General features: G+C 37.1%; 1 protein-coding gene and 1 long non-coding RNA gene across 2 annotated transcripts; one reads left to right on the plus strand and one right to left on the minus strand.

Annotated features, from left to right (window-relative positions):
* Nucleotides 1-455: 455 nt before the first annotated feature.
* LOC310907562 lies at nucleotides 456-4,385 on the minus strand. Its single transcript, XR_014589650.1, has 3 exons — nucleotides 4,302-4,385; nucleotides 3,881-4,218; nucleotides 456-2,300 (listed from the first exon to the last, which is right to left on the minus strand). It is a non-coding gene; the product is annotated as an uncharacterized lncRNA (long non-coding RNA).
* A 3,183-nt stretch (nucleotides 4,386-7,568) lies between these two features.
* Nucleotides 7,569-25,272, plus strand: EXO1 (exonuclease 1). Its single transcript, XM_083858267.1, has 13 exons — nucleotides 7,569-7,783; nucleotides 10,098-10,217; nucleotides 11,083-11,206; nucleotides 11,973-12,110; nucleotides 12,316-12,528; nucleotides 13,935-14,122; nucleotides 14,971-15,067; nucleotides 15,649-15,865; nucleotides 16,809-17,064; nucleotides 18,685-19,150; nucleotides 19,657-19,758; nucleotides 22,950-23,143; nucleotides 24,964-25,272. Exons 1-13 carry the CDS (start codon nucleotides 7,623-7,625, stop codon nucleotides 25,103-25,105), a joined length of 2,418 nt encoding a protein of 805 aa, XP_083714393.1. The 5' UTR covers nucleotides 7,569-7,622; the 3' UTR covers nucleotides 25,106-25,272.
* Nucleotides 25,273-25,590: the final 318 nt, after the last annotated feature.

A 25,590-nucleotide genomic window follows, 5' to 3' on the forward strand; every position in this document is an offset into this window, starting at 1 on the left:
AAGATTATTAAAATGCACAGTTGCCATTCAGAGAGATCTTTACCCATTTATTTTGATGCTCCTGTGTGTTATATTTTATCATATGTAATGTAATATTTTCTCTTTGACATTGTCCCTACTAACAGTCAGGCTGAAATTATTTTACTGTGCTTGTAAGATGCAGATATCCCAATTCTCTTCAGTTTATTAACTGATTATTTACTTCCTCAAAACTGACTATTTACTCAATATCTTATTTTTACCAAACTTTTAGCAGTGCTAGGATTTCACAGGTTCTGAATTTTCAAATAGTACCCTTTTCAGTCTTGCTTCCTTCTCCCTTTAGTTTTCTTTATCAATTGCCTATGTGTTCTAGTATTTGACTTGTAGTCATGGCTATTCATGCCAGTATATTCTCTGCTGTGCAGATACTGTCCATAATGTAGTACTATTCCCAGTAGCAGTCAAGTGTTTAATCCTATGGTGAATGAAATCAATGGACAAGCTCTCAGGAGGGAATCATGTTCTAAAGAAAATTGTCAAAAATGCATGATGTGTGTGTGCTATCTTTATCAGCCTTCCACCCAGTCACTACCTTACTGTTATGCAATTTAAAGTGTGACAAAATTACAGTGCTGTAAGTGGTATCAGATCTTTTTTTCCTAATCCATTGTACTAAAAAAAAAAAACACAAAACAAAACCAAACAAACAAACAAAAAAAAAAACAAAACAAAACAAAACAAAACAAAAAAAAAAAAAAAAAAAAAAAAAAAAAAAACACCACAAACTGAAGTAGATCAGACTGCATGTCATTGCTCAGCATTACTGTTTACCTCCAAACCCTAGGGCTTTATAAGCACCAAATGGAAACTGCTCCTGGTGCCAAACATTTTATACAATAGACATTATCCAACTGTCTTTCTTAAGTGCTGAAAGAAAAGCAGAGACATTTAATTTATTTGAACAGATAATCCACTAAGGCATTGCACCGAATTTATTAGAAGAAGAATAGTTGTTTATCATGTGCTTCAAAACAGAGGATGAGTCTGGAAAGAAATTAAGCACAGGCAAGTGATACTTGCACCCACTCATCTTACAGCTGGCTTTTCAATGCAGGGTCTAGTACAAAGCTGTGTGTTAATGGATTTGTTGGTATTAACTGTCGATTTCCTCTATGTTGATGCATTCCTTTGCAAGATGGTTCTTTCTACCAGCATCCACAATTATATTGCAGGCTTAAATGTTCCAGGTGAACGAGTTGTTTGATTGTTGCAGATCACTACTCTATTAAGGAAAGGTATCATAACAAGAGAGCCTCTTTCAGCATGGCAGAAGTTTGTGCTTGTACTGGCTGCAGTAGTTAATTTGCCAGAATTTCATTACAGCCCTTGCCAGTGCTTTACAAAATCTGCGACGCTCTTCAGCTGCCCTCACCCACTGGGGCAGCTCAAGCTGAATGGCATCAATGGTGCCAGAACTATGGGAACCAAAAGTCTTTGTTATGTATCCCCCACTATAATAGTTTCCATTATTTGGGCTGGGATTGGATGGAGAAGGCACACAAACATAACTCTTATTTTGTTCTTCAATATATTTACCCAGACTTCTGTTCCCTGCTATCAATGTCTCAGAAGATACATTGACCAGCTGACTGGCCAGATGGCTAATTGAGGAATTCAATGCAGAAAAGACACCTGAGTTAAGGGAAGTTTTTGAAAGTGTGTAACCCAGTTCTATCCACCTTTCAGGATGTGCTTGTCCATGAATATCCAGAATCAGGCCCCCTGACATCTGTGATTTTGCAGTGGTCAAAAATCCCATATAGTCCTCCCAGGCCTGTTCTGCTTGGGGAATTCCAAAGCAGGCTTCTTCCTTTTCCCTGTTAGCATCCATCTTGAACCTCTGTAGGTGGTTTATGATGATATGTGGGAAGAAGCCATGAGTAATGCTCTTGATTTCTTCAGCAAGAGCCTGAGCCACCTCTATAGTATACCTGTCTTGGTTGGTAGACACTTTGCATTCCTTAGAACTTTGAATACTTCCAGGAGGACAGTCATGAGAGAAAATACAAGAGGATGTTTTTGCATCCCAACAGGCAGCCTCTCGATCAGGGATGTCTTTAGGTTCCATTGACCCACCATGTGGGACAGAGAGAATGAGGTTCATGTTGCCCACTTGATATTCTGTGAAATTATTATGACCAAATATAACATCTTTTGTGCCAGTGACTTTCAAAAGCGAAGGTAAAATTGAAAGAAGGAATAAATACATATTTTTCATTTGCTGCTGGAAGACTCAGCAATATGGACTATATCAGTACCTACAAAAAAGGAAAAAAAACAGACTGCAGATTACTTAGAGCTGGGAACACATAAGACTGCTCACCTGCTATTGACATAATTAGTTAATGATTAACCTATTTTAGTTTTATTGCATGTAGCACAAAGAAGAGCACTTATATGAGAAAAAGAAATTAACAGGGCATTTAGTATGGCTAGATGTAACAGATGCAAGAAATGGTAGGTTACTGGGCCTCCCCATTTTCCCAGAAAGAACAAACAATACTTGATCATCCTATCTGATTCCAGAGAATCATCCCAGCAAAATATATGAAATCTTGGGGTTTTTTTCATCAAGGCCTCTCTTTTTTTCCTCTCTGAAATGTAAGAAAATTCTAACAAAATTTGATAAAACATCTCTATGTCATTGACATGTGTGAAATACCTTTGTATTATCAATGTGGTTATATAAACTAGAGCCTATGTCAGTCCAGACCAGCACTTGTGTGACCAGGCTTGTGTAAAATAATGAGACTGATAAAATTGAGTGCTACCAAGCTCTGTCTCTAACTGTGCTCCAGACTGAGTTACTATAAGACTTATAAATAGGTACTGGTGAGTGCATTAAGTACTGACTCTGTTCTCTTTAGTTTGCAAGTCTATTCTCTTCAAGTGACCTAAGATATTTTAAAGCCCTCACTAATCATGAAATTTTTTTGGAAAGCTGAAATTTAACAAGATGCTGACAAGTCTTTCTGGTTGGAAGACATCTCTAGCAAGATCAACATCTTAAGTGTAACTAGTGGCTGTAACATGAAACATATAACAGTAAAGTCAGTGAAAAGCAGAATAAAAAAAAAGATACTTTTCACTTCCAAGAGTAAAACAATCTCATCAGTAAAGGCCAGATGAGAAGTATATAGACACATGCATTTGCAGATGAATCAGGGTACCCTGTTGTCAGGTCCTGCCCCTATCATTACAGCACCTGCAGAAATACAGAGGATAAGAGGACAGACAAAGAAGAGAGTAAGAAAGAAGATCAGCACAAATCTGTCCCCAATTTCTGGCATGAGACTATATATGAGAGCAGCCAATAATACTGAGAGGGCAGCAGGCACTGTGGAAGCACCCACCATCTACTCTAAGAAAGGGAGAGGGCAACTTCACCCAAATAGTGCAGCAATATATTCTCTTCCTGCTATGAGGGAATGCTGCTGGATTTTTAGAGATAATCTCCCCTCCCTTCCCTACCTGAAAAATAAACATCTATCTTCCACTCTTCTTTCTGGGCTGAAAGTCCCATAAGAGTCTGTGAGCTAAAATCAGATCTCTGACAATCTCTACAGTTTTCGTGTTCAGGACAAAAGATTTTTTTGTTTCATTTTAAGGTTTCATTTAAAAGGTTCTTTTAGCTACAGGCTTAAAACAAGATTTTATCCAAGGCCCTGTATGGTTCATGTTTCCATAGACTTCCCTGAAGCAGACATTCATCTGCTAGTTCACTGTGTGCTACCAGAATCACTGAGGAAAGGAATGCTTTGTCAAACATTATTCAAAATCCCTTTTCTCAGAAAAATAGACTACACATGAAAAGTGTGTGAGTCTAGGCACAGCTTACCTGAGGTGCAGGGGGGTCCAGCACCTGGTTAAATAAATCCACAGCAACAGCTCCCCAGAGGCTGCTCACCTGCCCCAGAAGGACTCGGGTTTCTTTGTCTCAGGTTCTTTTAAATACGATGGGACAGCTGTTCCTTTCCCACAGCATGGCAAGCTGTTTGTGGTTATCAGCAACAGTTTGCTTGTCTTTTTTGCAATTTCTTGTTAATTATTGAGTCAAGCTGTTAATGCAAGTAGATCATGCCCTAATGATAGACAAAGAGCTGTGTATAATTCCCAAACTGAAAGTCACCTTAGCACAGCTCAAGTTCGGGACAGACTTGGAGAGTCTGGAGGGACCTGTGTTATTGTGAGGTAAAAAAAAGAAATCAGGAGTAATTTAAAGTGGTAGCAATGACTGCATGACTAGTTTGAAGACTTACCTACAAATTCAGAGAGGTTTTTTCTGCCTCTGCTCCCTCTAAAGCGAAACTGAACTGCCCCTTGCACTCGGCTGCAGCTGAGGCTCTGTTCCAGTCAGCCTCTAGAGGCCAGGCTGAGCCAGGCAGCTGCAAGGAACGGAGGCTTCAGCAGCACCCGGATGTCTGATTTCACCACGACAGATCACACGGGAAAAATATGCACTAGGATATTGGAATTTAGCATGCTTTTGTTCTCTGTACTGACATTACGTTTCCAGAGATAAAGAAAACCCCAGACAAAACAGCTTGCTGCAAATAGCACAGCCACACTTAAGGCAAGTTCAGGATAACTACTGAGCTAACATAAGCAGCAGATTACTGATTATGCTAACATAAGCAGCAGATAACCACATGAAAATTATGATAACTAAATAATCTAGGTTTTTAATAACTTTAATAACACTAATCATTTAATAGTTTTCTGATAAACAAGGAGCTTTTAAAAACATTTCCTCTGCTACCAAGTATAGTTTAAGGATATCATCTCTAAACTTCTCTCAAGTTTGTAGAACTGTTTGTGAATTTATTTGTAGTATTAAAGTCTGGCTTCTTAGCCAAGCTAACAATAGCTGTGAAAACATATAGTCCATAAATAGAAATTTCAATAAAAGACAGATAAAGGGTGCGTTTCAATGAAAGACAGATAAAGGGTGCAGTGGATGTAATACTGCCACCTATCAGAGAGAAATCGAATTTATTTTCTAAGAAATTGATTAAATAGTCCAACTAACTTCGAAACCAACTTTTTGAAATAAAAGTGATCAACTTCTTAAGCCATAACAACAATATGTTGTACCAGTAATAAGAATTTCACTGAAATTTTGGAAAAAATAGTGTAAACCAGACACCCAATCACCAAAGCTGATGGTCTGATTGTGAACTTCAGCAAAGTGCCAGTTTCCATTCTGAGTATTTTAATGTATTGCATGAAGACACTTCCAGCTGTGCCAGACACTATGGAAGGAAGTTTACTAACAGTCTGTACAATGTCCACTCTAGGGCACAGTGAGACAAACTCAATTTTGCTTTACTTGTCTGTGCGAAGGTTCAGTGTTTACATCAGACAGTGATCCTATTTCCTCTCTTTAGGAGAGCTGTGTTGAGAAAGAAGCAGTTCTAAAGGTACTTCAGTGTTCTTATCTTGGGCACCTACATCAAATTTCTATTAAGGGTCAACAAGGCTATACTCAGAATGGCTCTTCAATTTTTTTTTTATTATTATTATTACATGACAGAAAACAGTTACAAAGAAAACAAAATGTTTCTGCTCTACTTTCTACTTCGAGATATCTTTAAAATGTATTCTGCAAGTCACTATTACAATACCACTCAAGGAAAGAAAGAACACACAGCAGAGATTTGGCACAGTAATTTCTACTCTTACCAGCTCTCCTGATAAAGGGGCTACTTGTGAAAGAAAAGAATTCTCTATACTACTACAACTCTTGTAACTAACCATAACGTGGGGCTGCTTCTCTGTTTCCCATTTTTTTGATGGGAAACAAAACTGCAATGCTACAGTATTCTTCAAAGGAATAACTCACCAAAATGTTACTACCTGACAACTTTCTTCCAAGATACACTGTTGAACTTAAAGATCGGTGTCTTTAGCCAGTTTTAAGTCGAGATAGCTCTACTGAAATCAACAAAGCCTTTGACTCATGGTATTAAGCTTCTGTTATTTTATAGAAGCTATGAGATGTCAAGAGGATGGGTCATACTGGTTCATACATGGCTGAAGATACTTGTAATAAACTGAATGTTAAGGCATGTTGTGCCAACTCTTCAATTCCAACGTATCCATCCTTTCAGGCAAAGGAATTGAAAAGGAAAATCTGAGCTGGGCAGGAGTTCTGTAGCTCTGACTTCCTTCAACATGAGTTCATTGCTCCAGTGGTTCTGACTCTGAGGTTCACTGTAGGACTATTTTTAACACAATTTACAGAAAATACTCAAAAATCTATTTAATTGAATTGCACATAAGATTTTGAATTATATTGATACATTGTCTGCTCTGATTACTGTTCTTCCCATGAGCACAGCAGTTCGATAGAAAAAAATGTCAGAAGTGATAGAAGAACGTATTCCTAAGAGAAGTGAACCTAATACAAATGGAATTCTAACTGCAATTGGATTTAAAACTTGTGGAGTGTGTCATGTATAGTCAGAATCGTGGAGTGAAAAAAGAATTGGCAAAGCAGAATTCAACCAATATTTTCCACATTGAAACACCTTATGTTATCACTGTGGACAAGTTATTTCTATGCATTTCTTCGCTGAGAAGTTGTAATTCAAATGTGCCCTTTCCAGAATGCACTGAATTTAAACTTTGCTGTCCATTCTCTGGAAACATTGTTTTCTACATTGCTGACTGAGTCATCTATGCCACCGAGTCAAAGTATCTAAGAACTGAACAGAGTTCAAAATGGCATACAGAAAAATAAACTGTTACCTGGCAGGTATGGGCCTACATTACTTCTCCTGGCAGCTTTTATTTATGCAAGGAAACCTTTATGTTAAGTGACAAGAAAAAGAATCTGTATCACATAACTGTGATACAGATTTTGTTCTTACATAACCGCAGGGTTTCGGTGCTGTAACAGTAACATCAGTCCCGCAGTGGCTCCTGAGCCCCCAGTGACCCGCGTCACCCCGCCCCCTCGCCTCCCTTCCCACAGCGTTGGCTACAGCCCATTGTCCTGTTAAACTCTGCGGGGCCTTTGGATTTCTGCCTATTTAACGTTTACAAACGTCACGTTCTTGTTATCCAGGAGCGGTGCCCGCCGCACGGGAGCCCCAAGGAAAGCTGTCAGGAATGTTGTCAGGAATGCTCCGTCGGCCCCGCCCCCTCCCGCGCGGGGCACCATGGGGATCGTAGTCCCCGCGCGGGGCACCATGGGGATCGTAGTCGCCGTGCGCGGGGCGGGGCCAGGCGCTGGGCGCGCGCTGTTCGAAAGCCCCGGCTGTCCGCCGCGCGCCGCCGCCGAGCCGGGCCGGGCCAAGCGGGGCCGGAGGAGCCGCGGGTGCCCCAGCGAGGCGCGGGCCGAGTCTCCGCCACCTCCTCGGTCTCTCTCTCGCCCACTCCCCGGACAGCGCAACGAGGTCCAGCCCCGCCGCCGTGCTTGCAGGCACCGCAGGAGCTCCTCGTGGCCCTGGCGCGGCCCAGCCTCCCGTCCGTGAGCTGAGCTGAGCTGACGAGCGAAGATCAAGAGTGACAACCCGGAGCACAAAGCGCTCGGCTTCGCGTCCGCTCCTTTACTGTTTTCCCCGCTCTGCGGCACCATGGGGATCCAGGGCCTGCTGCAGTTCATCAAGGAGGCTGCGGAGCCTTCCCACGTGAGGAAGTACCAGGGGCGGGCGGTGGCGGTGGACACCTACTGCTGGCTGCACAAAGGGGCCTACGCCTGTGCCGAGAGGCTGGCCCGGGGAGAGCCCACCGACCTGTGAGTCTGCCTTGCCTTCGGTGTCCGCCCTTTCACAAACTAAAGTTTTGTTAACTTGGTGTTTCTTGGGCTAAAAGCTAAGTTACAGTAGTTTCGTTCTTACTATTGCTTCTGAATTCTGGGTTGAGCTCTTTAGAAATGATTTTTTTTTTTTTGGCGATAAATAAGCAGCTTTCTAGCTGTGCAAAATTAAAAAAAAGTTACATATTGAGGAAAAAACTCTCAAAATATTAGGTGTTTTTTTTTTTTTTTTCTAGTATGTCTCACTCTCAACTATAATCTAATTTCTCTGATGGAATTCTTTACTTCTTTATTTCAATTCTTTAATTTCAAATTTATTATTATTTTCAGAGGCCTTTTTTGTGTGCAAAGAGAGCTTGTAAATAGTGCTGTGACAAAGGTTGTAATGATGCCTAAGAATTCTGAGGGATGTGTTGTGCTCTGAATAAGGTGTAAGATTTTATGCTTAACTTGCTACATTTTTAGTTAAAGTAGCTTTTCTAAAACACATTTACACAGTTATTTTCTAGAGAAGGAATAGAACAATAATTGTGGTCATATTTCAAACTCAACTCCACACCTTAGACCAGGTTTGCATTTCTTGCCCATCTCTGGAAATGCGGGTTGAACTCTTGTTGTAGATTGGATATAGGTAAGGTTGGAAGGGACCATGGATGTCACCTCATGCAAGTTCCCTTAGAGCACTTAGGGTTGTGCCCAGATGCTTTCAAATAACTCCACACAAGGAAAAGACTTGAAAATCTTCTCTGGCCACCCTGTTTCAGTGCTTGGTTACTTGCACAGGAAGGAAGTTTTACTTATCTTCTAGTGAATTCCTGTCTTTGGTTTCTGCCTGCTGCCTCTTGTCCTATTGCTTGGCACCACCCAGGGGACCTTGCATCCGTCAAATGTTTGATTGGAGACAAGAGAGAGTTGGAGTTTTGCAAATGGATTCTAATATTTACTGCTGCTTCTTTTAATTTGAAGAACTGTGGAGTTTCAATCCAACCCTTCCTTGAAGGTAGTGGAGGTTCCTCAGAATCCTGAGAATAGGATACACTTCAGTTGAGAAAAAAAAAAAATGACTATCAGAAAAAATAGTCATAGGAAGCTTTGGAATGGTTGAATTTGAACACGTGAGTGTTCAACAAATTTTGTTTCTGTGCACGATTGATCCTAGACTGGCACCTTAACTATGGTGTAGAGTCCTTCCTTACTTTAAAATTCATCTGGATGAAGGTATTACACAGCTACAGTGCTATTTGCTCCTGTCTTTTAAAAATCATAGTTATTTTTCAGTAGCTCTAAATCCAGTTTCTTTAGTGCTCATATCCTTGCATTCTAAACGCTTCTAAATCCCACTCTCCTTCTCCTCCCTTCCTCTGTTGATGGTGTTACTCTTGCTGTTTTAAACAGTGTTATTAAAATAAAACAACTTTGATTTTTTTTTTCTTTGAGCATCGCTGCAATGTTCTTGCTTAGTGTTTACAGCAGTTGTTAGATTTTTGTTCTGTGCTGGTGATACAATGATCTCATACAGATCTGTAGGAATAACAGGCAAGAAAATGAGAGGTCTGAGGGAATAAATAACATCTGGAACATATTTGAAAACAAATATTTTTTCAAGGGATGGGCTTTAAAGGCAGTGGAGGGTTGCCTCCTGGGCTATTTACCATCTTCACAGTTTCTATGGAAGGGGAACTTTTCTGACTTTTGGAATATGTTCAGTGTTGTGCTTGTATTTTTGGTATGGGTAGATAGGTTTGTATGTCTTGTCCATAGGATATATCCATTATCTGGAGAGAAGAGTGAATAGCTCTGCAAGGAGAGGTTAAATTACCCCATCACTTCCAGCTCTACACAAGTGCTTTTAGTCTGCCTTTCTCAGGAAAGGTCATGTACTGTGCTTGTCTGCTTCCTCTTTCCCTTGCCATTATGAATTGAGTTGCTGAAAGGAAAAAGAAAATCCATGTCTTAACTGGTCAAGTTTTTGTCAGTATCGAATCCTAATGTAGCAAAATCAATTCGATTTTATTTGAATTCTTACTTCATTTTGTTTAGGAGAGAGGAGCAGTCAGCCCAGTTCTGAATTGGAAGGTGGATTGTTTCTCTTGGTAAAAAAACAACCAAACTGCATTCAAGTGTTCTTAGTATTTTGTGATACTGGGAGAATATAGAGCCTGTTATGATTTTGGAACAGTAGTTAGTCTTAAACTTACAGTTCTCCTTTCCTGCAACTGGAAAATATGTAATAGCCTTGTGGTTAACATTAAAGTTTATCTCTCTTTTCTTACTTTTGTTATTGTTGATACAGTTATGTAGCTTTCTGTATGAAACTTGTTCATATGCTCCTCTCATTTGGAATTAAACCAATTTTGGTATTTGATGGATGTACCCTCCCCTCTAAGAAGGAAGTGGAAAAGGCACGACGAGAGTAAGTACCCAGCTGTATTGATGTGTGAGCAAAGTACTTTTATCACTGCAGTAAAATCAAACCCCCTCCAACTTCAGCTAGGTAAACCCCCTTGCAATACAGTGTGATATTTTTTAGTTTACATCTGAAATCATACAAACTTCTTAGAGGTTTTATTCCAAAAATAGAAATGCGCTTCATAAATGAAAGCCATTTTATAGAGGAAGGAAATAAACCTTTGAGCAGTAGTTCCTGTAATGTATTAGAGGCTTTTAGTTTACCCACACTTGTGATCTCTGGACAAAAATACTTTTTCCCAATATAATGTTATTTAAACATGGCACCCCTTTCCTCATCTTTCTTTACAACTAACAAGATAAACTTGTTTCAAATTTGGATTCAGGTCCCTATAAATGGGACTGAAGATATGAGAATTTTTCAGTAGTGGTTGTTATTTATGAATTCTCATGAGACACGTGTGTCCTTCAGCGTGAAGTGAACAATTTCCGATTAATGAAATTAAGTAAATTAGGTTTTCTGTCCTCTAAATAAATAAGTATCTATGGTCAGATAATCCCAACTCCTATTAAATCTATTTTACTGCAAGCTGAGTGGGTGCATTTCTTCTTTTACACTGCTGATTTCAGCTCCTATTTGTCACTATTTCCTGAGAAAATATTGTCAATTTCAACATTCAAATCTAGTTGTCCTTGTCAATGCAGTGACCTAATTATTCTTTTGTTTTAAAAAATTATGCAGTAACCCAGATTTGGAAGGTGTTGCAATTTTTCCCCCTTTCTTACCTGTCTCTCAGTCCCTTCTGCTGTTTGTTCTTTTAAGTGAAATATAATCTGAGATTAGTGGATATTTTTTACCTTTCTTTTAGGAGGCGTCAAGCCAGTCTTCTGAAGGGGAAACAATTATTGCAGGAAGGGAGATTGTCAGAAGCTAGAGAATGTTTTGGGCGCAGTGTAAATATTACCCATGCTATGGCTCATGAAGTTATTAAAGTAAGTTGTCGATTTTATTGATAATGCCAATTTAAAAAAAAATCTCTGCAATAGGTAGCATATCCTACTCTGCCTTTTTGTGGCTACATCACTGCCTCTTCTATATAGGAAAGAAAATATTCCTGCTTAGACTCTAATTGTCCTGCATGTTCTTAGATTGTGTTAGCACAATTAACAAACTTGAAATTTATTATGTCCATTTGTATAAATAATAATGATGTGTCAAACAAAACACATCTCTTCCTGCCACTATGAACTGAATTTGATAACACTCATTTCACTTTTGCAGCATCAAAAAAAAAATTCAATTTTTTTTTTTCATTTTTTTCCATTGCCTAGTTTCTGAGCATAGACTACAGAAAAAAATTTGGCTGATTAAAAATAGTTCTAGTAGTTCTTTGCTGTACTTTCAATGCAGTCATAGGATCTTTATCGAACAGTATTAAGTTTGTTCTACTACTGTTCTTTTTTGTCCAAAATATAACTTGCATGAGTTTGAAGCTGTCACCTGTGGTCTGATGCAGTGGCAATAGTGTTATAGGAAAGGTTATTTTTGTAAGCCGTTGTTTATGGATCTAAACTGCTTAAAAGTTGTGGTTTTGACTATGAAATATTGCACTCTCACTGAGGGCAGGATGAGTGTGTGACTAAAAAGGGTATGGTTTTGGCTTTTAGCTTAATGTAGAGGCTTTTATGTTTTCAGATCTCTTAAGGCAAATACTGAAAATTAATGCAAATTACTTGTATGCTTCTTGTTTATGTACAGGCTGCACGAGCCCAGGGAGTTGATTGTATTGTTGCTCCTTATGAAGCTGATGCTCAGCTGGCTTATCTTAATAAGATTGGCATGGTTCATGCTATAATTACAGAAGACTCTGATCTTTTGGCTTTTGGATGTAAAAAGGTATGGAAAAAAATACAGCCTTTACCTCTCACAGAGTAGAGTTTGAAGTTGCCAAATAAGTTTGATGTATGGATTAACTCTTCTACAGCAAACGTGGGAAACAGAAGAAATGAGAACAGCAGTTTGTGTCTCTTGTTTCCACCAAGTGCAATGAACCACCTTATATGGGTGAAAATTATTGTTTTCACTTCCTCTTAATTTTCAGGTGTTTCTGAAAATTGACAAGTTTGGAAATGGACTAGAGATAGATCAAAGTCGACTAGGAAACTGCAAGCAGCTTGGAAATGTATTTACAGAAGAGAAATTCCGCTACATGTGTATTCTTTCTGGTTGTGACTACCTCCCTTCAATTCATGGAATTGGGTTAGCTAAAGCATGCAAGTTAGTAAAATTAGCCAACAATCCAGATATCATAAAGGTAAACTCAGTTTTGCTTTGTGTTTTATTTTTTGGGAGCCTATATCAGTATATATGAAATTTAACACCGAATTGGAAATATGAAGGGTTTCTTGACTTCCTCCATTTTGAGGAGAATAGTAAAAAGTATTTTTTACCTATGCCTAAAAAAGATGCTGAATTAAACTTAGGCGTCGAAGCTGTCATATATTTATATGAAATATACAAAAGTAAACTTATGTAAAGAGTTGTTTTAATCCTTTGAGAGTATATTTTGTTTGAAGGGAAATCTAATTTTTTTGTAAGACTTTGATTTTTTTTTTTTCCTCTCCTCATTACTGCTTTCTTCTGCTTCTGCAGAATAGTTATTTAAACTGCTCAATGAACTGTTACTTGTGTGTAAGTACAGATTTATCTGTATGTGAGAGGGGCAGAGATTGGGAATCTTATTTAATGACACATGTATGGATATGGACATTTCTATATTAAAAACAGTATGGAAGACAAATGTGTTATGATGCAAAACAAGGAAGAAAAATGTGTTATGATGCAAAACAAATTAATAGAGTGTGGGTTTTTTTCTTGTTTAGGGTATGAAATTAAATTAGGAAATACAGAGACTATGAGGGTAGGAATAACTTCTGTGTGGATAGTAAGGGAGTAGAGAAGTTAAGAGCTAATAAGAAGATAATATATATAATACCTCGTAGGACTGTCCTGGAGATAAGTAAACTTAATCCAGAAAAGCATTTTAATATGCAGTTTAATTACCTTAGTGTGTTATCTTCTTTCATAAATTACTTGAGTGTTTTTGGGTATTTTATTTTTTTCTCTCACATAAAAAGAACTATGATTTTTAATTTTAAAGTGTTTTGTATCATATAGAGCAGACATTAAAGCAACTGGTTTGGGGTTTGGCTTTTGAGGAAGTAAAAGGGGAACTTTGAACTTTTCCCATGCAAATCATTATTTGCTTTAATGTATCTCTGAGCAAAATTCCAGGCTTTATTCTGGTTAGTTTTGCTTTTTTTTTCCATTTTAAGAACACCCATATATTGCTTATATGTCCTGATAATATGGATGACAAGAATTTGCTTAAAATTTGTTTAGATTTGCATTAGTTTAAATAAATACACTTTAAGGAGATTATCTGTTTTTCTGAGCACATTTTGTATTGATTTATTTATTGAAGAAGGAGGTATAAAAATTGAATTGTGTTATTTATGTAATTGTAGACAATTTGAGTGGGAAAATAATGTACTAAGTTCTATTTTCTTTCCTTCCCTTATTTAAGCGGAATCTGCTTGTTGCAGTAGGACACTCATTCTACATTTAATTACAGGCAAAGATAATTAATAATTGAAATGTATTTAACCTTTCATGTGACCTATTAAAATGAAACAATTAAGTAATTTCTTTTTTTGACAGGTTATTAAGAAAATGGGGCAGTACTTGAAGATGAATATAACAGTACCAGAAGAATACATACAGGGTTTTACACGAGCTAATAATACATTCCTGTATCAGTTAGTTTTTGATCCTGTCAACAGAAAATTAGTTCCTCTGAATGCATATGGAGATGACATTGATCCAGAAACACTGACTTATGCAGGACGGTATCCTTTGTGTTGAAACAGCAGAATGGGGAAATAAGAGTGAGCTGGTGTGGTATCTTAGAATTTTCATTGCATCTGTGGTGTACTTAGATTTTTTTGTTGCATCTCTGCTTTGACTAAAGCCTGGCTTTTCTGCAGTCTTAAAGTTTTGTGGGTTTTTTTTCTTTTCTCCTTTGCTCTGATTTCAATCAAGTTTTTAAAAGTTCAGGGGGTAACTAAATGATCTATTATTGCTACATCATTTTAGGCAGAAGTTATTGATCTGGTTGTTTTCTTTAGAAAACAAACTATTAAATACAATTGAAATATAAACTGGCTGCTTTATGGCTGTCTTGAATTTCTGCCTGTGTTTTGTTATAATCTCTTCCAGTTTAATTCTTGCGATTTGTGCTCAACTCAGTCTCTAATCTTAGTATTTCCTGTTTTACTAGATCCCTCTTCCTATAGAAAAGGTAACATCTTGCCACATCTGTGCAACATAAATTTCAACATGGAAGATTAGGAAAATTAAGGAAGAGAAGGGACTGTTATAGTAGTTACTAACTTTGTATGTTCAAGCCCTCTAATCTCTGGCATTTGCACAAATTAGGAAAGAGGAAGTTGCTGCCTCGCCTGCTGATAATTAAAGGATTTGATTTTGACTTTGGTGATTTGCCAAAGACTGCAGATCTATTACAATTGCTGCTATATCAGATTGAGCCTGTGGTACTAGTGTTAATCATTTGGGTTAATATTCTAGCCATGCTTTTTGGCTGAAAAATGGGAAAGCTGCTGTTCTAACTTTCATGGTACTGTTGTTGAAATATAATGTAATATTCAGATAATTTCCTTTACTGTGATGGAAACAGACATGTTGGTGATGATACTGCTTTTCAAATTGCTATTGGCAATATTGATATCAATACAATGGAACAAATTGATAATTATAACCCTGACATGGCACAGGTAACATCTTTGTTATGAAGTTGGATATTAAGAATTTGATGTGGGTCTGAATGTTAATGGGAAAATGTGATTGAATGTTATCCACAAATGAATTGTCAGTGAAAGCTATTCCAGTATTACAGAAACTGTGTGCTCCCACACACATAATTCTTACTCTTTTTAAAGGTAAAGTTTTATTTTTCATGGCACGTGACTTTAATATCTGTTTTACTTTCAGTCTTTTTTAGTAAGTCTTTAAATCTATTTACAGAATAGCTTTTAAAGAGAAAAATCTCAAAGAATTTTGGATTTCTTCCAAGAATAATCCAAAATTCTTTCCTGAATAGAAATAAATTTTAAACTTTAAATTTGGTCTGAGATGAGCAGTTAGTCACTTGTGCCATATTGAAATGAAGACATTATGGGAGCCCAACAAAAAGTATGAAAAGCATGAGAATGGGGGGGGGGGGGGGAAGGTTTATATAGAGTATGTCACTAAATGTACAAATGTCAACACTTCCTTCCTTGTACACTAAGTCAGGAAATCATATACAGAAAGCAAGATTATAAACCTGTGTCTTGGTTTTTAATTGTTTTTGTAGCCTGTGCAGCAGAGAAGTTCTGGCTGGAATGACCGACGTGATAATCATGTCAATAGCATTTGGAGCAGAGAATACAAGTTTGGCCCCACTGACGATCCTGCTCCTCCTAAAATGCATTTCCCAGAGAAACCAATAACCAAAGGCATGGAGAAAATAATTAGTGTTAAGGGACTAAAGCTTGCAGGAAAAGAGCTCTTGTCAAAAAGGCCAAGGAGTGGTATGTTTATATTAAATAAGTATATGAATAACAGTAGAAAGGATTTTATCTTGTACTTTATGGTATGAGGCTTTAGAGACTTAACTCTTGCATGTTATTGTGTGTGTTCTGTTTCAACAAGATACATGACTAACAAGCCATAATATTAAAGGCTAGATAATGGTTAAGGGTGACAGCAAACTGTCAACTGGACTTGATTAGAATTTTCTTTGGTTTGCTATAAAACTCTGGTGGTTTCAATCTCAAGTTATGTTTAATACAGTCTGTATTTTGATATAGTTTTGGGTTTTATTTCTATCTTAAAATGGCTTGTGAAGAAGTTAAAACAGCCTGGTTTTCCTAGCACTGGTTTTAGGTCAACATAAAACGTAAATAATGTTTTCTGTACTCAGACTGGGGTGCCTCTATCCCCTGTATGAGTGCTCTTTATGCCAACTTTTTCACTTTCTCTAGTGCATCTGTGATCTCATCTTCTATAGCACCTGAGTTGTATGTGCTCAAATGAACTGTGGGCTTGTAATAGAAGAGATAGAAGAGGCACTTTTTTCCCTAATGTGCTTTATGTTAAGTGTTCTCCTCTGCTTCCTTTGCTTTCTGATTATACTGCTGGGGCTTTGTTGTCTTTCCTTTGTTGCTCCTGGTATCTTCCTATTCCCCTGCTTATCAAAGTCTGTATGTAGTTTAACAATCTGCCTTTAAATCAAATATAGTTTCATTTTAGTTGTTCTGCCTTCACTCCATCTGCCTTTTCACTGAGTTATTTTTAAGGCCATGTACTAGAAAACAATGGTGTTAAAGACATCTAAACTCTATTGTCAATAATTTTCTTACTAGACTTTACTAATATTTTTAGGTCGGTGAGAGTAAATATGTAATGTTTAGTTATCTCATAACTGGTTAATTGTAGAATGTGCTTCTACAGTGATGCTTAAACTGTCTTTAGATTCAGCAGAAGTCTCAGATGGAGATCTGTTGAAGCAATATTCATTTTCAAAAACAAAGAGAATCAAGAAGGAGAATGATAATGATGGTCAAGCACAAAAGAATGTGTCAGCAATACAAAGCCTTGATTCTCCAGGAATTTCCATCACTCAAGAAAGTTCTAACTCCCTACCCAGAGTTAGAAATAAATTTGCTACCTTTTTACAAAGGAAAAGCAAAGAGAAGGATGCTGTAATTGTTCCAGGAACAAGAAGCAGGTATGCTTATGTCCCATGTTTTCATAAGTAGCAGAATACTATTTGCTGTCCTGGTTGCTAAAATAGCCTGAATACTGAAAGTAAGAAAAATGCTACCTCAAACTTTTTATGCAACTGTATTGCATCTCAGCCAAGATGGTGGATCCTTTGTGCTAGGCATGCTATCTATTTGTGAGACAGATAATGTTCATTTTTTACTGCAGAAGTGAAGACTGAGACTATTCATAGAATCATAGAATGGTTTGGAGGGGACCTTGAAATCATCTTGTTCCAACCCCCCTGACATTGTCAGCACACCTTTCACGAGACCAGGCTGCTCAGAGATCCATCCAACTTGATCCTGAGCACTTCCAGGGACAGGGTATCTGCAACTTCTCTGGGCAACCTGTTCCAGTGTGCCATCACACTCACAATCACCACACAGTGAAGAATTTCTTCCCAGTATCTGATTTCAACTTTCTTCAACATAAGATCACTCCTCTTGTTCTGCCACTAAATGACCTTGTGAAAAGTCCCTCTCCAGCTGTCCCGTAGGCTCCCCTGTAGGTACTGCAAGTGCTATAAGGTCTCCCTGGAGCCTTTTCTTCTGTAGGCTAAACAGCCCTGACTTTCTCAGCCTGTCTTTGTAGGAGAGATGCTCCAGCTCTGTGATCAATTTGGCTCTCAAGAAAATATTCAATATCTCTGGGTATCGAAATTAATTAAGAATTCACTGGGGCTTTTTTCCAGGTAAAGGACGTGTGACATCTCAAAAAAACAAGGGTAGCTACTTTGTGGCAAATATGTAAGCAGTTCATGAACACATGGACTTAAGTTGACAGGACTTTTTGTTTGTTTCAGTAAAGCTAAACCTGGTCATGCTTTACAACAAATACCTATTCTTATCCCATCTCATTCAGCTGACACTGCTGATCTCTGCAGCAGCACTTTGAGAATAGGGACTTTGCTGGTTGGTTGTTTTTTTTTTTTTTTTTCATTTAGTCACATTTGGCCACAACTACTTGAATTTGTTTTACAAAACATTTTCACAATTAAGTCTATTATTGTGTAATTTTTATACTAAATAATCTGAATATTTTTGAGCAGCACAACTTTACAGAGCGGTCTTAATACCTTAGCTTTAAAGTGCACCTTTCTGAGCTGAAAGTTTTTGAAAGTTCTTTTTTATTGCATCAAAATTTAAGAGTTGTCACTGATGATAGGTTCTTCCTTAAATCTTTGCTCAGTATTCTCAGAAGCTGCTGCTGTAGCATAGGAAAAAAAGGTCATAAAGTTCTATTTTCCTTGATAAGTGGTGCTGAAGTATCTCATTACTAGCTTTATCATTGTTGATATAGTCTTAAATTTTGTAGGATTTCTAGATGTTTCTCTTTCAGGTGAAGAATCTTTTTAGTATTTTAGTCAAAGAATGCCATTTTTACAGATACTTTTTCCTGCTTTTTTTTTACTGTTTTTTTGCTTAATGTGTCCCTGAGGGACTTTTCCCATTGCCAAAATAATTTGTCTGTAATTATACCTTGAAAATAAAATTGATGGATAGAGACAATGATTTGCCATGACATACTCATTTGCATAGCTTTCTTCCACCTTGCCTTCACCTTTTTTTTTTTTCTTTTTTAGGTTTTTCTGCAATGATGCAGTTATGTGTGACAGTAGAGCAAAGAAGGAAGATGGTGATCAAACTCGAGATGATGAGGAGGATTACCAGAAACAGGAAGTAAAACAGGTAGCTGAAGATGTTTCTAGGTTTTCAGAAACTGAAAAATCATCGCGGACTGACTTTACGCCTCCTGGAAAAATGCAGGAAAGTTGTTTCCAGAGGTTTAGCAGCCTCAAAAGTAACTCAGGAAATCTTGGTCCTCCTCATAGTGTATTTTCACAGCAGTTTTACCAACAGAGAAACAATTGCATTGTATCCCAGGAAGATCAAATTAGTGGGGCAGTGTGTAATGAATCGGAGGAAGAGTCCTCCCCCTTAATAGAACTGGAACAATCATCACAGTCTCATGGGTCTTGTGAGCCGTCAGAATGCAGTTTGGAGTCTTCAGAAATCCTAGACGTGTCCAACAATAGCTCAGATGCACAGGTAAGAAAATTGGATGTTGTTTCAGCATTTGTTTTCACTTTAAATTATAAAAGAAATTATGCAGTGATGTCTCCTTTTCAGAATGGTGCCCTACAGATAATGTAGCTTGTGCTAACAAAACTTGTCTCTAAATAGAATCACAGAATGATCACATTCTTGTCAATGCTTAACATAATTGTACAGAATGGATTGACATACTAGCATAAATAAAATCTGTTCTCTGGTTTTAGTTTGTCTTGAGTCAGTCTTTCTGCTGCTATCACTGTAGTGCCTCATAAAAACACTTGGTAGGCAACCTTTTGTTCTCTGCTTTTAGTCTCTGAAGTGCTTTCAGAAGCATATGCATACCTTTGTAGTGTTGCTTGCAGAAAGCCCAGGGTTTTGTAGGAGTTCTTAGAGGTGCTGAAAACATTGTAGCTTAAAGTATATACATGTGGATATGAAAACATATATTGTGTTTGCAAAAAGACAACTTGTTTTAAAACCAGATCCATTTTCTCTTGAAGGAATCTGATTCCAGTTCAAAACTGAATGATGATCGATGTTCTGTGTCTCTATTATCTTCTGCTGTTCAAACTAACAAAAAAAATCCAATCATGAAGACCAAGGTAAGAATTTTTTTAACTTTATGAGCTTTACTAAACTCTGAAAATCAGTTTCTCCTAGTTAATTTTAAAACTTGTAATGGAAGACTTAAGCAATGCAAATGTTGGCTAGGCAGAGCTACATTTTTTTTCATCTACCCTGAAGCTTGGGTGAAAAATAACCACCTGTGATTGATAACAGAGTTGCAACTTGTTTGGGTATTTTAAGCACTTCTCTGTAAAGTAGGCCAAGGTAGGGCATGAAAACCTACTTCAGGTTTTATGATATAAATTGCAGTAATATTCACAGTCCAGGTACAGTCACAAGATACAACTGTAATTCGACTTCTCTGTGTTTGCTTGGATGTCCAAGAATGAACTTGTGTTCCTTGCCTTTGGAACATTTCTAAGAACTTCATATATTTGTCTAGTTAGGTGTTGTCTATTAGACAACAATTAGAATTGGCCAAAAGATAAATGAGTAAGAGGCAGATGTTTTCATCCTTCTATGTGTGCCACCTAGTAAGTTTTCTTGGAGACAGACTAAAAATCACAAGCTTCTCTCTGCCAGACAAGAATATTGTGTGTCTTGTAAAATAGTGACATCTTGTGGTTATTGTTAGGAACTTACTTGTTAGGGAGAAATTTACACTTGTATTTTGGAACAATAGCATTTTTCCTGCTTTTCCTCAACAAGACTGAGCAAGGAAATTGTCCTGGCATTCAGAGTTTTTATTACTTTGGTTTTAAGGCTTTGTTTAATATGTTTTACATTATTTTGCTCACTTTAGAAGGTATATTGGGAGAATGAATATATTAAGTATTGGGGGACCGCATTATGGAAGTACTGATGTAATATAAGCATCACATAAAAACAAAATTTCAGCACGCTTGGAGCCCTTCAGAAAATAAAAACTGCTGAATACCTGTGAAGACAATAGGATTAGTTTAAAGCAAGTGGCTAGTAGGAGAATTTCTACCACTTATTTCCATGGCCATGAATTCTCTCTTCTTCCTTTATGTATTGGAAATAATAATTATAAAGAACTACATCAGAAAACTGTTTTGGCCAAAAAGTAACCTGACAACAACAAAAACATCAGTCATATTGTAACTTGGATCCACCCAGACCTTTGAATTCCTGTGAGTTGTAGCACCAGTAAGGCCATAGGAGAAGGAAGGTAGAGATAAGGAGAAGGAGCACCACTTTTGACTCTGTTTTCTTTTAGAATTTATTAAAATCTTGTTAGATATTTATTAGGATCCTGCAAGTGTAAAACAAGGCAAGTGGTGGTAGAAGATACCAAAGGGAAAAATGAGTTCCAGATTTAGGGAAGAAGCAATTAATCATGCATAATTTATTCTAATTTTGGTAAGCTGAATATCAGCTATGTAGAGTTACTTAGAAAAATTTAATAATTGGGAGGAGGCAATCTGAAAAAATTTTCAGCTCTTATTGTGGTTCCAATCCCAAATGTGAAGTGCTACCTATTCAATTCCAATAACAAAAGTAGTAGAAGTTTTTTTCTAACAAATGCCTACATGATACCAAGCTCCCTTAGACCTCAAGTTTTTTTCTGTGATACTATTTCAGCTGTGGTTTTTCCTGCTAATTATTTTTTACAGTTACTGTCAGTGTTAGTGAATTGTACTGATTCATTAATAATTGTGACATTAGTTGTTGTGAAATTAGTAATTTCACAATTACTAATACTAATAATAGAAGAGAATTCTCCTCTGGCTTTGAATTTCTTAGTTGGTTTTTATCATGCAGCTTTGCCTACTTTTGGGTTAGCTAAATTAAGTTATAACTGTGACATAATTCAGTATTACAGAGGATTTGCATGCCTTTGCATGCTGCAAAAAGACCGAGGTGATAGATAAAAAGTGAAATACTATAAAGCAGACAGTTTTAAGATTTTATTTTATTCTTCCTAGTTTTCTTGTTCCAATTTTTAGCTTATATTCTAAACACTTCTTTTCCCTCCTTGGAATACCAAGATTGCTTAATATATTTAGGTAGAAACAATGTAATTTCAATAACAGTCATAGAATCATTGAAGTTGGAAAAGACCTTTGCAATCAAGTCTAGCTGTCAACCCAGCACTACCACTTTCACCATTGAACTATATCCTGAAGTGCCATATCTACACAATTTTTGAACACTTCAAGCAATTGTGATCCTGCCACTTCTCTGGGCAGCCTGTTCCAATGCTTTACAACCCTGTGCAGCCAGAAATTTTTCCTAATATCCCCTGGTGCAATTTGAGGCCGTTTCCTCATGTCCTGAGTTGCCTGGAAGAAGAGGCCAGCCCCCACCTAGAAACACCTTCCCTTCAGGCAGTTGTAAAGAGTGATAAGGTCACCCCTGGGCCTCCTTTTCTCCAGGCTGAACACTCCAAGCTCCCTCAGCTGCTCCTCATCAGATTTGTGCTCCAGGCCCTTCACCAGCTCTATTGCCTGTCTCTCAACTCATTCCAGTGCCTCAATGTCATTCTTGTAGATAGGGACCAAAACTGATAGCAGTGTTTGAGGTGCAAAAAAAATATGTAACAAATGTGTAACAAATGGTGTGGGGAGGTGGCAAAATGCCATGATGTTTCAGAAAGAACTAAGCTGTGAATTCTCTTTGAAGAAAAGGCTGCTGGGATGTTCCAACTTAAGTCTGGTTGCATTTGAGAGAGAGATTCTAGCCAAGCACAGCTTTTCTCAGCTCCTGGTATAAAAAGTGGACAATAAGGTCCAGCTATAGGTCTTATGATCCTTGGGGTGATCATACTGCTACCTGTGCTCTTGCTTATGGCTCCAGCTTCATGAAATCCGAGCGTCACGCGGAGTGATACCAGAGAGTTACTTCTCTTAAAATTCTAAAAGATGGCATCACGTGGGAGGACAACAGTCTTCAAACAGATGAAAAAAAATAAATATTCAGTAGATTTTTAAAACTGCATTCAAAAGAAATGAGTATTTACAACCTTAATACAAAGACTTCTGGAAGGTGGTTAGACAGTTCTTACAGCTGTATTATGTCCTGTGTTTGAGATGCCATTTTTAGATTATAGACTATCTAAATATACCTTGTTGTGGCATTTCAGATTGCATTATCTCAACACAATGTAAAATACCTAATTTTTTTGATCAAAAGCTTTGCAGCATATCTGTTGCTTGCAGGTTGTCATTTTAACCATGTGTACTGCACTATTAAAATCCCACAGGTCCCTGGATTACGTAAATCCAGTAATATAAGGTCACATATGGTAACAAAGCTCAAGCCATTGATACCAGCTAAAGTAAGTGGACTAAGCAAGAAACTGTCACCTGTGCAGAAGAGAAAGGACTGTGATACTGAAAATAAGGTGGGGCTGCAATCCACTATTGGTGAACTCTGGAAAAGCTTCCAATTTAAAAGGTGAGTTACTTTAACCCTTTACTTAGTACACAGCATGGTTTTTTTCCCCAAAGAAACAATTTTCAAAGTAGACTCTACACATGTTCTCCATACAATACAATAAGGATAGCAGTGCAAGATTAGATATTTTCTATGTACAATTTGTAACTTCCTAAGCTTGATGTAAACATGAAGCATGGTTCTTGGTAAATGTTTTTATAATTACTTTTTTCTTTCTAACCAGGAAAACTCTAAGCTAAAATTTACTTACTGAATTTAATTGATAATTGTATTTAGTTTACAATAATTGATATGAAAATCATTGCCGTTGTTTGCCATCAAACACCAAAAATCATTTATTGACCTACATGCAAAAGGTGCCTTAAAGTTGCTAAATTTAATTGAGTACAAGACTGCTTCTATTTAACTCTGTGTCCCTCACATTTGGAGATGGCTGATTGTCAGAAGTGTTCTGCTTTCAAGATGATGGTGAATTGATGGAATATTTCTGTTAGCTGCAGTGTCTGGTTACAAGGGACATTCTTGCATTTTATAAAATGCTGTTGCTTTTCCATGTGGAGATTACTTATCTAACTTCAAGTTTCTGCAAATAGCTTCAAGGTTTGAATTTGAAGGGCAACAATTATTTTAAAAGAGTAAAACAGAACCTGAAGTGTAGGTATTCTAACTTACACTATCTCCATGAGCCCAGATAAAAACTCCTGTTGGCAAAGTTTTCCCAGCTTTAAGTAGCAATCTCAACTTTGAATAAATAAGTCTTATTTTAAATTATTTTCATTAACTTGAATCCAAAAGTGAGTGGGACAAAAGTATTCTTTGCACTGAGTAGTAAATGTTGATATTGGTGAGCATGTGTTAATTCAGATGAATGTATTTTAGTAAGTTTGGGCCTTAGAGTAGATTATAATAAACATACAACTGATTTCTGTTTAAAAATATGACTTATGGTATTTACATTTTTTAGAAATCTTGTTTTTTATTATCCTCCTTATAGAGTGTAAGAATAGCTGGCAGTTTCAAGGAGGAAGTGAAAGTGTTAGTGTATTTATTGTTTGACCTCTGTTTGGGAATGCCTGACCAAGGTTGCTCACAGAGAGAAAATTCATAAATTTGAATTTATCAGAATACAGGCAGATAGAACAGTGTAAGCCTAGGTGGCACTCTCTGCTGATGGTTGGAAGAGGTGGCTCCCACTATGTACATTTTATCCATCCAATTTTGGTTGGTTTGTAACCTCTGGTTGTTTATACTGGGGATATTTATATTTCTATTACCTCTATGTAAGCAACAGTTTATTAGCTTTTGGGGGATTTTTTTCTCAACACATTTCACAAATTGGGTTTTTAGTGCTAGAACTCACTTAGCTCTTTTTTTTTTCTTCAGATTTTAAGATGTTTCTAAATTACCCTTTGCTTTAGCAATTACATCACCTTATGGCCAATAAATCATGTGGGACATTAATCTGTTCTGCCTTAATGTCAACGCTCACAGGAGATATATATATATAAAACTGCACTTATTCAGAAGACTTAAATGTTAAGGAAGCATGTACAACCTGAAATAGGATGGGGTACATACAGTCTCTCATAAATAAAGCTAACAGCTATCATTCTGTCACTTGCAATGAAGTTGTTCAGTTGTATTGAAATTAAAACTTTGCATCGGAAATTTTTAATTTGTACTTATTCACAGGTGGAGTAGGTAGTTAGGTGAGGGGTCTTGCTTTGTTTTAACCTGTATATTCTTACTGGCCTGTGATATGATATTTTGTGTTTCTAAACATTCTTTGGTTTTGTTTTGTCTTTGTTTTTTTTGTGCAGAGAGTATGAAAAACTTCCTTCTTGTAGAAAATCAGATCCTTTGTCTCCAATCAAAGATAATATACAGCTCACTCCAGAAACAGAAGAAGAAATCTTTAATCATCTGGAACGTAGTCATGTTCAGAGAGTTATATTCCAATGAACTGCATGCTGTTCATGATGGGATGGATTTTAATCATTGTCAAAATTTACCTTTTGGATATTTCATCAATATAGAAAAGATACTTTGAAAACCAGCAATGTACTTTAGTCTGACTAGTGATTTATCATCTCTTTTATAAAAGTGTGAATTCAAAGGTACAGTTCTATACTGACTGGAATAAAATAATTCAAATTCCTCTGTTCTCTTATTCAAACTCGCCATGCTAATTTTTTTTCCAAACACTTTTAGTTGCTCCTGGGCATTTTATGTAGGTCTCACATGCAATCCAAGTTTCTACAAGAGCAGCAGAACATGTTTGTGTCTTAATTTGTAATAACTCATTTTTTTGCCTCTTTCGTTTTTCCTCTCGAGGCTTCAATACAGGTTTAAAACTGCTGTTAAGCGTGCATAACAATCTGCAGTATACTTCCAGCACTCTGATAACTATTTCTTTTCCCTATAGGGTAAGATTTGCTCTCAACAGT

The sequence above is a fragment of the Zosterops lateralis genome, assembly GCF_965231275.1.
Source record: "Zosterops lateralis genome assembly, chromosome: 3".
Lineage (NCBI taxonomy): Eukaryota > Metazoa > Chordata > Aves > Passeriformes > Zosteropidae > Zosterops > Zosterops lateralis.